This window comes from Salmo salar, unplaced genomic scaffold, assembly GCF_905237065.1.
Source record: "Salmo salar unplaced genomic scaffold, Ssal_v3.1, whole genome shotgun sequence".
NCBI classification, from domain to species: domain Eukaryota; kingdom Metazoa; phylum Chordata; class Actinopteri; order Salmoniformes; family Salmonidae; genus Salmo; species Salmo salar.
Genome location: NW_025548716.1, coordinates 40387 through 56627, shown reverse-complemented (window position 1 = coordinate 56627; position 16241 = coordinate 40387). Strand labels below are relative to the sequence as shown.

At 43.8% G+C, this 16241-nt stretch overlaps 1 protein-coding gene across 1 annotated transcript; it reads right to left on the bottom strand.

The window, feature by feature from the left end:
- Positions 1–3156: 3156 nt before the first annotated feature.
- LOC123733234 (enhancer of rudimentary homolog) lies at positions 3157–11396 on the bottom strand (the record flags this gene model as incomplete). The annotated part of the gene is given in 3 exon segments (XM_045712677.1): positions 3157–3277; positions 5491–5578; positions 11276–11396. Coding segments are annotated over 3 exon segments (212 nt in total), but the record flags the coding sequence as incomplete, so codon positions are not given.
- Positions 11397–16241: the final 4845 nt, after the last annotated feature.

Sequence of the window (16241 nt, the reverse complement as noted above, 5' to 3'; positions counted from 1 at the left end):
AACTCTGTAACTGTTTTTTAAAGTCACCATTGGCCTCATGGTGAAATCCATGAGCGGGTTTCCTTCCTCTCTGGCAACTGAGTTAGGAAGGACGCCTGTATCTTTGTAGTGACTGGGTGTATTGATACACCATCTAAAAGGGTAACTAATAACTTCACCATGATTAAATGCCTAATATGAGATCCCCCCAAAAAAAAAAATCCTGAATGAAAATAATGACTGTGTCGTTATACAATACATAAATTCACTGTTCGAATGAGGGACATTACAGATAATTGTACGTGTGGTACAGAGATGAGGTAGTCATTCAACAATCATGTTAAACACTATTATTGCACACAGAGTGAATCCATGCAACTTATTTTTTACTCCTGGGCGTATTTAGGCTTGCCGTAACAAAAAGGGGTTGAATACTTAAGACTCAACTTTGAAAAACATAATTCCACTTTCACATCATTGGGTATTGTGTGTGTGGGCCAGGGACAAAAAAATATATAATTAAAAAATCGGGGCTGTAACAACAAAATGTGGAAAAAGTTAAGGGGTGTGAATACTTTCTGAAGGCACTGTATAGCCTAGTGGTTAGAGCGTTGGACTAGTAACCGAAAGGTTGGAAGATCGAATCCCCGAGCTGACAAGGTATAAATCTGTCGTTCTGCTCCTGAACAAGGCAGTTAACCCACTGTTCCTAGACCGTCATTGAAAATAAGAACTTGTTCTTAACTGACTTGCCTAGTTAAATAAAGGTAAAATAAAAAAATAAAATAAGCATATATTGTCTGCTAGATTAACTAGTCTACAGCCTGGTGCATTGCCAGATAACACACGGTAGACAGACTCATTCCAATCTGCTGAAATACATTTTCTTCATATCATGTTTATAATTAGTTTTTTTGTTGACCTGCCTAAACTAAATAACAGATTTATTGTGATGTGTCTATATTAGAATGGATTTATGACTTCATTTTCCTTTAAAAACGGTTCAAACATGCACATCAGCGGCTTGTATGCGCTGAGACCTGAGGAAGCTAAACATTAATTAATGTTAATTAACGGTTAATTATTGTGAAAACCGGCAGGCATATGCGTGACAATAACCATCTGACAAAATGTAATGAGCACAGCCCTAGCTGCTACCATGATTATGGATCATCCTGAATGAATCTTGAATAAGGAGTGAGAAAGTTAGAGGGTCAAAGTTCATACCCCCAAGACATGATAACCTCCCCTGTTATTGGTAATGGTGAGAGATTATACCCCCAAAACATGCTAACCTCCCCTGTTATTGGTAATGGTGAGAGATTATACCCCCAAGACATGCTAACCTCCCCTGTTATTGGTAATGGTGAGAGATTATACCCCCAAGACATGCTAACCTCCCCTGTTATTGGTAATGGTGAGAGATTATACCCCCAAGACATGATAACCTCCCCTGTTATTGGTAATGGTGAGAGATTATACCCCAAAACATGCTAACCTCCCCTGTTATTGGTAATGGTGAGAGATTATACCTCCAAGACATGCTAACCTCCCCTGTTATTGGTAATGGTGAGAGATTATACCTCCAAGACATGCTAACCTCCCCTGTTATTGGTAATGGTGAGAGATTATACCCCCAAGACATGCTAACCTCCCCTGTTATTGGTAATGGTGAGAGATTATACCTCCAAGACATGCTAACCTCCCCTGTTATTGGTAATGGTGAGAGATTATACCTCCAAGACATGCTAACCTCCCCTGTTATTGGTAATGGTGAGAGATTATACCCCCAAGACATGCTAACCTCCCCTGTTATTGGTAATGGTGAGAGGTAATACCCCAAGACATGCTAACCTCCCCTGTTATTGGTAATGGTGAGAGATTATACCTCCAAGACATGCTAACCTCCCCTGTTATTGGTAATGGTGAGAGATTATACCTCCAAGACATGCTAACCTCCCCTGTTATTGGTAATGGTGAGAGATTATACCCCCAAGACATGCTAACCTCCCCTGTTATTGGTAATGGTGAGAGATTATACCCCCAAGACATGCTAACCTCCCCTGTTATTGGTAATGGTGAGAGATTATACCCCCAAGACATGCTAACCTCCCCTGTTATTGGTAATGGTGAGAGATTATACCCCCAAGACATGCTAACCTCCCCTGTTATTGGTAATGGTGAGAGATTATACCTCCAAGACATGCTAACCTCCCCTGTTATTGGTAATGGTGAGAGATTATACCCCCAAGACATGCTAACCTCCCCTGTTATTGGTAATGGTGAGAGATTATACCCCCAAGACATGCTAACCTCCCCTGTTATTGGTAATGGTGAGAGATTATACCCCCAAGACATGCTAACCTCCCCTGTTATTGGTAATGGTGAGAGATTATACCTCCAAGACATGCTAACCTCCCCTGTTATTGGTAATGGTGAGAGATTATACCCCCAAGACATGCTAACCTCCCCTGTTATTGGTAATGGTGAGAGATTATACCCCCAAAACATGATAACCTCCCCTGTTATTGGTAATGGTGAGAGATTATACCCCAAGACATGCTAACCTCCCCTGTTATTGGTAATGGTGAGAGATTATACCCCAAAACATGCTAACCTCCCCTGTTATTGGTAATGGTGAGAGATTATACCCCCAAGACATGCTAACCTCCCCTGTTATTGGTAATGGTGAGAGATTATACCCCAAAACATGATAACCTCCCCTGTTATTGGTAATGGTGAGAGATTATACCTCCAAGACATGCTAACCTCCCCTGTTATTGGTAATGGTGAGAGGATGATTCATTAAGGTTTATCTGTAATCATGGTAGCATCCACATTATTTTATTTAACGAGGCAAGTCAGGTAAGAACAAGTTCTTATTTACAATGACGGCCTACCGGGGAACAGTGGGTTAACTGCCTTGTTCAGCGGCAGAACGACAGATTTTTACCTTGTCAGCTCGGGGGATTCAATCTAGCAACCTTTCGGTTACTGGCCCAACGCTCTGACCACTAGGCTACGCTGCCGTGGTGGAAAGTCCCACTCCGCCCAAAATGCATACATCAACTTACGCTTTGAAATCTTTGACGTGGATTGTTTACTTCAGGGGAAAAAGTTAGAAAATCCAGACACAAAGCGAAATCCGTGTGAAAATGTACTGCGGTTTGGACTTACACCAAGCAACTGAGGTCAGCCAGGTCATGGATGAAGTCAAACAGCTGACTGATGTCATACGTGATGGACGGTGTGTTTGGGTTCATTCTCTTTAGGTGTTCCTCGTACATCTTACACACACCTGGAAGGAGAGTCATACATTAGGTGCAATCTGTCACAGGTATCGAAATTCACCACAAATGATAAAACAGGCCTAGGCATAATTGAGAAAATGATTAGGTCATTTTATGTATTGCACACAGCGTGTATTGCAACGCCATTAAAACGACGATTGTTAGCCTTTTTGGTTACTCCACAGTGCACAATAAGGAAGTCCATTGCAGCTGAAGTAGTAAACCACTCCTTTAAGATCAGGCCCCGCTAAGCATTCAATTAGGACAAGAACTGGGCATTTAGCCTATGGGGCGGAGCTCTCAACCCTGTTCCTGGAGAGCTGCCGCCCTATAGGTTCACTCCAACCCTGTTCCCGGAGAGCTGCCGCCCTATAGGTTCACTCCAACCCTGTTCCCGGAGAGCTGCCGCCCTATAGGTTCACTCCAACCCTGTTCCTGGAGAGCTCCCGCCCTATAGGTTCACTCCAACCCTGTTCCCGGAGAGATAACTTCCTGTAGGTTTTAACTCCAACTCTGTTCCCAGAGAGATAACACCTACAGGAAGTTAACTCCAAACCCAGCACACCTGATTGTAATAATTAGCTGGTTGACAAGATGAATCAGGTTAGATACAACTGGTGTTGGTATCTCTCCAGGAACAGGGTTGGAGAGTCCTGGACTAGATAGATGTAAACCTACAGTAGGTATCTCTCCAGGAACAGGGTTGGAGAGCTCTGGACTAGATAGATGTAAACCTACAGTAGGTATCTCTCCAGGAACAGGGTTGGAGAGCCCTGGACTAGATAGATGTAAACCTACAGTAGGTATCTCTCCAGGAACAGGGTTGGAGAGCTCTGGACTAGATAGATGTAACACTACAGTAGGTATCTCTCCAGGAACAGGGTTGGAGAGTCCTGGACTAGATAGATGTAAACCTACAGTAGGTATCTCTCCAGGAACAGGGTTGGAGAGCCCTGGACTAGATAGATGTAAACCTACAGTAGGTATCTCTCCAGGAACAGGGTTGGAGAGCCCTGGACTAGATAGATGTAAACCTACAGTAGGTATCTCTCCAGGAACAGGGTTGGAGAGCCCTGGACTAGATAGATGTAACACTACAGTAGGTATCTCTCCAGGAACAGGGTTGGAGAGCCCTGGACTAGATAGATGTAAACCTACAGTAGGTATCTCTCCAGGAACAGGGTTGGAGAGCCCTGGACTAGATAGATGTAAACCTACAGTATGTATCTCTCCAGGAACAGGGTTGGAGAGCTCTGGACTAGATAGATGTAAACCTACAGTAGGTATCTCTCCAGGAACAGGGTTGGAGAGTCCTGGACTAGATAGATGTAAACCTACAGTAGGTATCTCTCCAGGAACAGGGTTGGAGAGCCCTAGACTAGATAGATGTAAACCTACAGTAGGTATCTCTCCAGGAACAGGGTTGGAGAGCTCTGGACTAGATAGATGTAAACCTACAGTAGGTATCTCTCCAGGAACAGGGTCGGAGAGCCCTGGACTAGATAGATGTAAACCTACAGTAGGTATCTCTCCAGGAACAGGGTTGGAGAGCCCTGGACTAGATAGATGTAAACCTACAGTAGGTATCTCTCCAGGAACAGGGTTGGAGAGCCCTGGACTAGATAGATGTAAACCTACAGTAGGTCTCTCTCCAGGAACAGGGTTGGAGAGCTCTGGACTAGATAGATGTAAACCTACAGTAGGTATCTCTCCAGGAACAGGGTCGGAGAGCCCTGGACTAGATAGATGTAAACCTACAGTAGGTATCTCTCCAGGAACAGGGGTTGGAGAGCCCTGGACTAGATAGATGTAAACCTACAGTAGGTATCTCTCCAGGAACAGGGTTGGAGAGCCCTGGACTAGATAGATGTAAACCTACAGTAGGTATCTCTCCAGGAACAGGGTTGGAGAGCCCTGGACTAGATAGATGTAAACCTACAGTAGGTATCTCTCCAGGAACAGGGTTGGAGAGCCCTGGACTAGATAGATGTAACACTACAGTAGGTATCTCTCCAGGAACAGGGGTTGGAGAGCCCTGGACTAGATAGATGTAAACCTACAGTAGGTATCTCTCCAGGAACAGGGTTGGAGAGCCCTGGACTAGATAGATGTAAACCTACAGTAGGTATCTCTCCAGGAACAGGGAACAGGGTTGGAGAGCCCTGGACTATATAGATGTAAACCTACAGTAGGTATCTCTCCATATATATATATAATTTACCTTCCATGCCCTCGTTGACTGATTCGTAGTCAGCGTATGTCCGTCCCTCTGGCCTCTTGGTTGGCTGAACCAACAGGATCGTATGAGACTGCAACAACGACAGAACATAATCATGTCAGTTTTCAAACCAACTTTTCACTTTCAATAAGATTAATACAACTAAAATACCAGGTTAACCAGTATAACACACAGCCCTGTTAACCAGTATAACACACAGCCCTGTTAACCAGTATAACACACACAGCCCTGTTAACCAGTATAACACACACAGCCCTGTTAACCAGTATAACACACACAGCCCTGTTAACCAGTATAACACACACAGCCCTGTTAACCAGTATAACACACACAGCCCTGTTAACCAGTATAACACACAGCCCTGTTAACCAGTATAACACACACAGCCCTGTTAACCAGTATAACACACACAGCCCTGTTAACCAGTATAACACACACAGCCCTGTTAACCAGTATAACACACACAGCCCTGTTAACCAGTATAACACACAGCCCTGTTAACCAGTATAACACACACAGCCCTGTTAACCAGTATAACACACACAGCCCCGTTAACCAGTATAACACACACAGCCCTGTTAACCAGTATAACACACACAGCCCTGTTAACCAGTATAACACACACAGCCCCTGTTAACCAGTATAACACACACAGCCCCGTTAACCAGTATAACACACACAGCCCTGTTAACCAGTATAACACACACAGCCCGTTAACCAGTATAACACACACAGCCCTGTTAACCAGTATAACACACACAGCCCTGTTAACCAGTATAACACACACAGCCCCGTTAACCAGTATAACACACACAGCCCCGTTAACCAGTATAACACACACAGCCCCGTTAACCAGTATAACACACACAGCCCCGTTAACCAGTATAACACACACAGCCCTGTTAACCAGTATAACACACACAGCCCTGTTAACCAGTATAACACACAGCCCTGTTAACCAGTATAACACACAGCCCTGTTAACCAGTATAACACACACAGCCCTGTTAACCAGTATAACACACACAGCCCTGTTAACCAGTATAACACACACAGCCCTGTTAACCAGTATAACACACACAGCCCTGTTAACCAGTATAACACACAGCCCTGTTAACCAGTATAACACACACAGCCCTGTTAACCAGTATAACACACACAGCCCTGTTAACCAGTATAACACACACAGCCCTGTTAACCAGTATAACACACAGCCCTGTTAACCAGTATAACACACACAGCCCTGTTAACCAGTATAACACACAAGCCCCGTTAACCAGTATAACACACACAGCCCCGTTAACCAGTATAACACACACAGCCCTGTTAACCAGTATAACACACACAGCCCTGTTAACCAATATATCACACACAGCCCTGTTAACCAGTATAACACACAGCCCTGTTAACCAGTATAACACACACACAGCCCTGTTAACCAGTATAACACACACAGCCCTGTTAACCAGTATAACACACACAGCCCCGTTAACCAGTATAACACACACAGCCCTGTTAACCAGTATAACACACACAGCCCTGTTAACCAGTATAACACACACAGCCCTGTTAACCAGTATAACACACACAGCCCTGTTAACCAAGCAGTGCCCAAGTTTACATTCCAATTGTTTGACGCTACCATCACCTCTCCAAGTCCAAACCAAGCACGGGTGTCAATGGTACCCGCTCCATTCTACCTCCCATCTGCAGCAGGAAGTTGCCTAATTGAAAGGCTGATTAGCTAGACAAACAAGTGACAAACTGGTGCACAATAAGCGAGACAACTTTGAATCCATGTTTGGTTTTTGATTTGGAGGGGGTGGTAGCGTCAAACAATTGGATTTTATACTTTTGGGGCATTGCTCAGCGATGCAAAAACGACAAAGTTTGCATCAGAACCATCTACCGATTACAGACACCGTCAAACGTGGGACAATTGCTACTAAAACAGGTACAGCATTATCTTGCAAGCAGAGGTGACGCCAACGCAGGGCCCAGATTGAATACTGGCCCACCCAATCAAACTGGCTTAATAAAATATATTGAAAAAGAAAAACAAAAAGAAATGAACTTGATTTTCATTGGCTGTATTGTGACTAATCAGAAGGGTTGAAAATGCAGTAGGAGGTTCCTGGAATCTAATTGGTTATAATTGTAGTCATATGGTAAATATTAAATAGCTGAATGTCAAGCTGCGGCTATCAGTGAGAAGCATAAAAAATAGCCCTTGGCCTATTGCAATATGTCAAAGTTAAATCGCAGGATAAACACAAAAGTCTGAATGATTTAAACGTAGTTTATTCCCATTAGTAGACTACACCAGGAGCCATCTCATTTCCTCCTCGTCCAGTCGGTAGACTACACCAGGACCCATCTCATTTCCTCCTCGTCCAGTCTCGACGGTAGACTACACCAGGACCCATCTCATTTGCTCCTCATCCAGTCTAGACGGTAGTCTACACCAGGAGCCATCTCATTTCCTCCTCGTCCAGTCGGTAGTCTACACCAGGACCCATCTCATTTGCTCCTCGTCCAGTCTAGACGGTAGACTACACCAGGACCCATCTCATTTGCTCCTCGTCCAGTCTAGACGGTAGGCTACACCAGGACCCATCTCATTTGCTCCTCGTCCAGTCTAGACGGTAGGCTACACCAGGACCCATCTCATTTGCTCCTCGTCCAGTCTAGACGGTAGGCTACACCAGGACCCATCTCATTTCCTCCTCGTCCAGTCGGTAGTCTACACCAGTACCCATCTCATTTTCCTCCTCGTCCAGTCTAGACGGCAGTCTACACCAGTACCCATCTCATTTCCTCCTCATCCAGTCTAGACGGTAGTCTACACCAGGACCCATCTCATTTCCTCCTCATCCAGTCTAGACGGTAGGTTACACCAGGACCCATCTCATTTTCTCCTCGTCCAGTCTAGACGGTAAACTACACCAGGACCCATCTCCTTCCCTCCTCGTCCAGTCTAGACGGTAGACTACACCAGGACCCATCTCATTTCCTCCTCGTCCAGTCTAGACGGTAGGCTACACCAGGACCCATCTCATTTCCTCCTCGTCCAGTCGGTAGACTACACCAGGACCCATCTCATTTCCTCCTCATCCAGTCTAGACGGTAGACTACACCAGGACCCATCTCATTTGCTCCTCGTCCAGTCTAGACGGTAGTCTACACCAGGACCCATCTCATTTCCTCCTCGTCCAGTCGGTAGTCTACACCAGGACCCATCTCATTTGCTCCTCGTCCAGTCTAGACGGTAGACTACACCAGGACCCATCTCATTTGCTCCTCGTCCAGTCTAGACGGTAGTCTACACCAGGACCCATCTCATTTTCTCCTCATCCAGTCTAGACGGTAGACTACACCAGGACCCATCTCATTTCCTCCTCGTCCAGTCTAGACGGTAGTCTACACCAGGACCCATCTCATTTCCTCCTCGTCCAGTCTAGACGGTAGTCTACACCAGGACCCATCTAATCTCCTCCTCGTCCAGTCTAGACTGTAGTCTACACCAGGACCCATCTCATTTCCTCCTCGTCTAGACGGTAGACTACACCAGAACCCATCTCATTTCCTCCTCCTCGTCTAGACGGTAGTCTACACCAGGACCCATTTCCTTCCCTCCTCGTCCAGACGGTAGGTTACACCAGGACCCATCTCATTTGCTCCTCATCCAGTCTAGACGGTAGACCCGGTGTTTGAAGGTTCAGAAACGTCAATAATCCTCGGTTGCGATATGGCTGTGGAAACCTATGGCCTTTATCTTTCATCAGCAATCCTTCAAATTCAAAATATACTGTAGCAGTTTCACACAGATCCACAAGCTGAAAGGAACCACACTTTCTACCTTATTAGCTTGTGTTCAGCCCATGCTTACACGTCTGTCTTCCATAACCATGCGCTGTAACATGGATATATGGCCGTGTGGGAACATGCGCTGTAACATGGATATATGGCCGTGTGGGAACATGCGCTGTAACATGGATATATGGCCGTGTGGGAACATGCGCTGTAACATGGATATATGGCCGTGTGGGAACATGCGCTGTAACATGGATATATGGCCGTGGTGGGAACATGCGCTGTAACATGGATATATGGCCGTGTGGGAACATGCGCTGTAACATGGATATATGGACGTGTGGGAACATGCGCTGTAACATGGATATATGGCCGTGTGGGAACATGCGCTGTAACATGGATATATGGCCGTGTGGGAACATGCGCTGTAACATGGATATATGGCCGTGTGGGAACATGCGCTGTAACATGGATATATGGCCGTGTGGGAACATGCGCTGTAACATGGATGTATGGCCGTGTGGGAACATGCGCTGTAACATGGATATATGGACGTGTGGGAACATGCGCTGTAACATGGATATATGGCCGTGTGGGAACATGCGCTGTAACATGGATGTATGGCCGTGTGGGAACATGCGCTGTAACATGGATATATGGCCGTGTGGGAACATGCGCTGTAACATGGATATATGGCCGTGTGGGAACATGCGCTGTAACATGGATATATGGCCGTGTGGGAACATGCGCTGTAACATGGATATATGGCCGTGTGGGAACATGCGCTGTAACATGGATATATGGCCGTGTGGGAACATGCGCTGTAACATGGATATATGGCCGTGTGGGAACATGCGCTGTAACATGGATATATGGCCGTGTGGGAACATGCGCTGTAACATGGATATATGGCCGTGTGGGAACATGCGCTGTAACATGGATATATGGCCGTGTGGGAACATGCGCTGTAACATGGATATATGGCCGTGTGGGAACATGCGCTGTAACATGGATATATGGCCGTGTGGGAACATGCGCTGTAACATGGATATATGGCCGTGTGGGAACATGCGCTGTAACATGGATATATGGCCGTGTGGGAACATGCGCTGTAACATGGATATATGGCCGTGTGGGAACATGCGCTGTAACATGGATATATGGCCGTGTGGGAACATGCGCTGTAACATGGATATATGGCCGTGTGGGAACATGCGCTGTAACATGGATATATGGCCGTGTGGGAACATGCGCTGTAACATGGATATATGGCCGTGTGGGAACATGCGCTGTAACATGGATATATGGCCGTGTGGGAACATGCGCTGTAACATGGATATATGGCCGTGTGGGAACATGCGCTGTAACATGGATATATGGCCGTGTGGGAACATGCGCTGTAACATGGATATATGGCCGTGTGGGAACACTAACAAGGTGAGAGTATCTATTTAACCTTTTTTTTAATATTTCTCGCTGATAATGAAAGAGAAGGTCCTTATTAAGCCTCCAAAGCCCGTACCGCAAGCGACGCGTTTTAATGTTCAGATTGAGTTTCGGGATTTTTAACTAAACTTCCGCCTTACATGAGACGCCTTTGTCCAGTGACTAATGTAAAGTAATGTAAAGTGGAACAGAGTTATGACAATAGGGCTACAGTTAGCGTTAACTCGGAATAAAACACAGGATGACAATGGCTGGTCAATTAACACGCAGACTGAAATATATCGTTTTACATTATTATAACATGTTGTAATATAAGAAGCTGGTATACGACAAGTCATATGTTTAAAAAACGACTCACTTCGTTAGCAAACTAGCTAACGTTGATTGACATGCGTGAACAATTTCAAAACAAGGCTAGCTAGCAATATACTCAATATTTTCCCCAGGTAAACTACTCGAATGCAAATCTATAGATGTTATTTAAAATTAAAAATTAAATAAAAACTAACCATAATTCCTTCACCGTGTCCTTGAAGTAAGTAAAGAATTTTCTCGTGGTTCACGGTTTAGATTTGATGGCACAACGAGAGCGGAAATGACCTTTGATACCGGAAGTATTACTTTTAGGAAGTGGAGAAGGGTTAGTGCTATTCTCGATCCTTGGGACGGTCCTGAACCGGTTTTGACATGTGTGTGCGGTGTTTTCCGGTCAAATTGGGCTGCTTTGAAAACGATGTCGCGGGTGAAAATGTATTGGTAGTGGTCTGCGGGGTTTGTGGGCTATATCGAACTTGCACCGCGGCCACCATGGCATTTCTCTGCTGACTGTCAGGCGGGGAGGCAGTCTGTTCCTCAGTAGCCTATTCCAGCAGGCCATTGGGAAACACAAGCACTTCTTATCCTCGAAATCGCCTTGAAATCTTATTGCTATTATAAACTGGTTACCAATGTAATTAGAGCAGTAAAAATAAATGTTTTGTCATACCCGTGGTATACGGTCTGATATACTACGGCTGTCAACCAATCAGCATTCAGGGTTCGAACCACTCAGTTTATAACAGACCATATACCACAGGTATGACAAAACATACTGTTATAATTACATTGGTAACCAGTGTATAATAGCAATAAGGCACCCCAGGGGTTTGTGGAAGACGTCCCTATCCCATTGAAGTTCAAATTTGAAATGGTTAAGGTGAGGGTTAGGTAAGGGTTAAGGTAGGGGGTTAAAGAGATACATCGAGATTTTGGCAATGAAGCCATTTTATCTACATCCCCAGAGTCAGATGAACTCCTGGATACCATTTTTATGGATACCATCCAGTATGAAGGAAGTTAGAGGTACTTTCACGAGCCAATGCTAACTAGCATTAGCGCAATGACTGGAAGTATATGGTATCAGCTAATAGCGCAATGACTGGAAGTCTATAATATCTACTGTTATGCTAGCTGATACCATAGACTTCCAGTCATTGCGCTAACGCTAATTAGCAATTGCGCCAACTCTTGGTGTTTTGTATTTTATTAGGATACCCATTAGCTGTTTCAAAAGCAGCGGGCTACTCTTCCTGGGGTCCACACAAAACATGAAACGTGACAATACAGAACATTAATAGGCAAGAACATCTCAAGGACAATACTACATATATTTTGTTTTAAAGGCACACGTAGCCTACATATCAATACATACACAACCTACCAAGGAGAGGTGTTGTGCTTTGAGGGGTCGCTTTCTCTGTTTTTTTAAACCAGGTTTGCTGTTTATTTGAGCAATATGAGATGGAACGGAGTTCCATGCAATAATGGCTCTATATAATACTGTACGTTTTATTGAATTTGTTCTGGATTTGGGGACTGTGAAAAGACCCCTGGTGGCATGTCTGGTGGGACAAGTGTGTGTGTGTTGTCAGAGCTGTGTTTAAGTTGACTATGCAAACAATTTTGGATTTCCAACACATTCATCTATATCATCTATATTGAATCTATATGTTTTTTTGTTCCATGCACTCATGGCTCTGGATAATACTGCACGTTTTCTTGAATTTGTTCTGGACCTGGGGACTGTGAAAAGACCCCTGGTGGCATGTCTGGTGAGGTAAGTGTATGTGTCAGTGCTGTGTGTGTAAGTTGACTATGCAAACAATTTGGAATTTCCAACACATGAATGTTTGTTATAAAAATAAAAATAAACGTTTCTCGACTCTTAGCCAAGAGAGACGCATGTGTAGTATTAATATCAGCCCTCTGATTACAATGAAGAGCAAGACGTGCTGCTCTGTTCTGGGCCAGCTGCAGCTTAACTAGGTCTTTGCAGCACTCGACCACACGACTGGACAATAATCAACATAAGATCAAACTAGAGCCTGCAGAACTTGCTTTGTGGAGTGTGTTGTCAAAAAAGCAGAGCATCTCTTTATTACGGACAGACCTCTTCCCCCATCTTTACAACCATTGAATCTGTATGTTTTGATCATGACAGTTTACAATCTAAGGTAACAACAAGTAATTTAGTCTCCTCAACTTGTTCAACAGCCACACCATTTATTACCAGATTCAGCTGAGGTCTAGAACTTAGTGAATGAGATGTTCATGACCAGTTTATTACTGGCCACCCATTCAAAAACAGACTGCAACTCTTTGTTAAGGGTTTCAGTGACTTCATTAGCTGTGGTTGCTGATGCCTATATGGTTGAAATATCAGCATACATGGACACACATGCTTTGTTTAATGCCTGTGGCAGGTCATTGGTCAAAATAGAAAAGAGTAGAGGGCCTAGAGAGCTGCCCTGTGGTACACCACACTTTACATGTTTGACATTAGAGACGCTTCCATTAAAGAAAACTCTTTGAGTTCTATTAGATAGATAGCTCTGAATCCACGATATGGCAAAGGTTGAAAATACATAACACATACTTTTCATTCAACAACAGGTTATGGTCAATAATATCAAAGGCTGCACTGAAATCTAACAGTACAGCTCCACCAATCGTATTATCAATTTCTTTCAACCAATCATCAGTCATTTGTGTCAGGGCAGTACATGTTGAGTGCCCTTCTCTATAAACATGCTGAAAGTCTGTTGTTAATTTGTTTACAGAGAAATAGAAACAACTGTTTGACCAAATACAATGCTAACAGTTTGCTAAGAGCTGGCAGCAAGCTGATTGGTCAGCTGTTAGATCCAGTAAAGCTGATTGGTCTGCTGTTAGAACCAGTAAAGGCTGCTTTACCACTCTTGGGTAGCGGAATGACTTTGGCTTCCCTCCAGGCCTGAGGACAAAGACTTTCCTCTAGGCTCAGATTAAAGATATGACAGATAGGAGTGGCTATAGAGTCAGCTACCATCCTCAGTAGCTTTCCATCTAAATAGTCAATGCCAGGAGTTTAGCCATTATTGATCGTTAACAATATCTCCACCTCTCCCACACTAACTTCACAAAATTCAAACTTTTTTTCATTATTAGTTTGTCTGAGTACGATGGCTCATTGTTCGTTGTTGGCATTTCCTGCCTAAGTTTACCCACTTTGCCAATGAAGTAATCATTAAAATAATTGCCAACATCAAATAGTTTCGTGATGAGTAAGCCATCTGATTTGATAAAAGATGGAGTTGAATTTGAGCCCCACATTTTTAGCAAAGAAATTACATTTTATATATACAGTTGAAGTCGGAAGGTATATAGATATTTTTTGGGGGGGGTCTTGCCTGTTTTGCATGTTATTTTGGCATTAATACATGTCACATATCAGTTTCCAAACAATGTAAAAATATATATATATATATATATATCATTGAGTTAATAAAGCTGCCCACAAACATGGTCTCTTTTGTTTTCTTGAGTAAGACAGCTACAAAATGGTGTCCAGGTGTTTCAGCCTAGCTCAGTGCTTTCTGTGGTGGTGGGGCGAGTCAGCAGAAAATACGGAGCGTTGCACCATGATTGGCTCAGTGTTCTGTCACTCGTGGGGACAGTACGTCATCGCCAAATTGAAGTGCTTAGTTAGGGTAGACATCCAAAATTTTAGCCCTTTGAGTGCTGCCATAGAGTTATATTACAAGTGCCCTTCCAAGAAGGCTCAAGGTCATTGGCCACAGATAAAACTACATCTAATCACGTTATATCTACCGTAGCTTTGATTGGACTGATCATGTCAACATCATACTTTCAAAATCTTAGCTAGCAGTCATCATCATGAATCAAGTCAACAATCTACTGGAAAATCCTTTTAAACTCTTGTCATATAAAGAGAAATTATAGATAAAACGCTCATTAGCCATTGGACATAAACATTACACAACAAGTTGGAAATCTCAAATTCAACAATGAGTCGTTTGGAAGTAATCAATGGCTAACTGCAAGCATTGCAAAGCAACGAGTAACGTTAGCCTGCTATTCAATGGAGTGGCTGTGTGTTTTTTCCCCCGCCATAAATCCAGAGATCGCCAGACTTTGATGACAAAGTTTGATGACAAAATATGCCCACAAAGGACCGCCTCGCCACCTTCACACCATGAGTCCAAAAATGTCTTGTATGCTGCTGCATAAATGATGTAATATGCCAGGGAGATATGTATTCTGTAGCTAAGAAAGTAATACTAAGTGTATGTTGTGTAGTAAGCTGTTAGTAGCCCATGTGCCTCACCCTAATAATTTGGTATATTTTCACCAACACGGTATTGTAAACACATCGTTCGTAGCTGGTGTGTGCTTGTTTGCCAACTTTTTTTGTACAGCTTTGACAGTGCTACTGATAATAGTGGTAGCGCTTGGCTTGCACGTGCAAATTCAGCACATTCTATAATATAATTGTGTTATTTTATGTGTCAAATTAAAAGATCAGAGGCAGCAGGGAAGACCAGGGATGTTCTCTGTTTAGTGAGTCCTCCAGATCAGAGGCAGTAGGGATGACCAGGGATGTTCTCTGTTTAGTGAGTCCTCCAGATCAGAGGCAGTAGGGATGACCAGGGATGTTCTCTTGATAAGTGCGTGAATTGGACCATTTTCCTGTCAAAATGTAATGAGTACTTTTGGGTGTCAAGGAAAATGTATGGAGTAAAAAGTACATAATTTTATTTAGGTAATGTAGTGAACAAAAACATAAATAGTCAAGTAAAGTACAGATACCCCCAAAAACAACTTAAGTAGTACTTTGAAGTATTTTTACTTAAGTGCTTTACACCACAGATATTCAGGTCCCCAATAAGTAAGACCTGTTTCAAGCACATACTTTAAGGGAGACCCAGACACGGGAGGCAGATGGGTTTGAGTCTTGATATTTATTAAACAATCCAAAAAGGGGGTAGGCAATAGAATGGTTGTGGACAGGCAAAAGGTCAAAACCAGGAGTCCAGGAGGTACAGAGTGGCAGACAGGCTCGAGGTCAGGGCAGGCAGAATGGTCAGGCAGGCGGGTACGGAGTCCAGAAAACAGGCAAGGGTCAAAACCGGGAGGACTAGAAAAAGAGAATAGAAG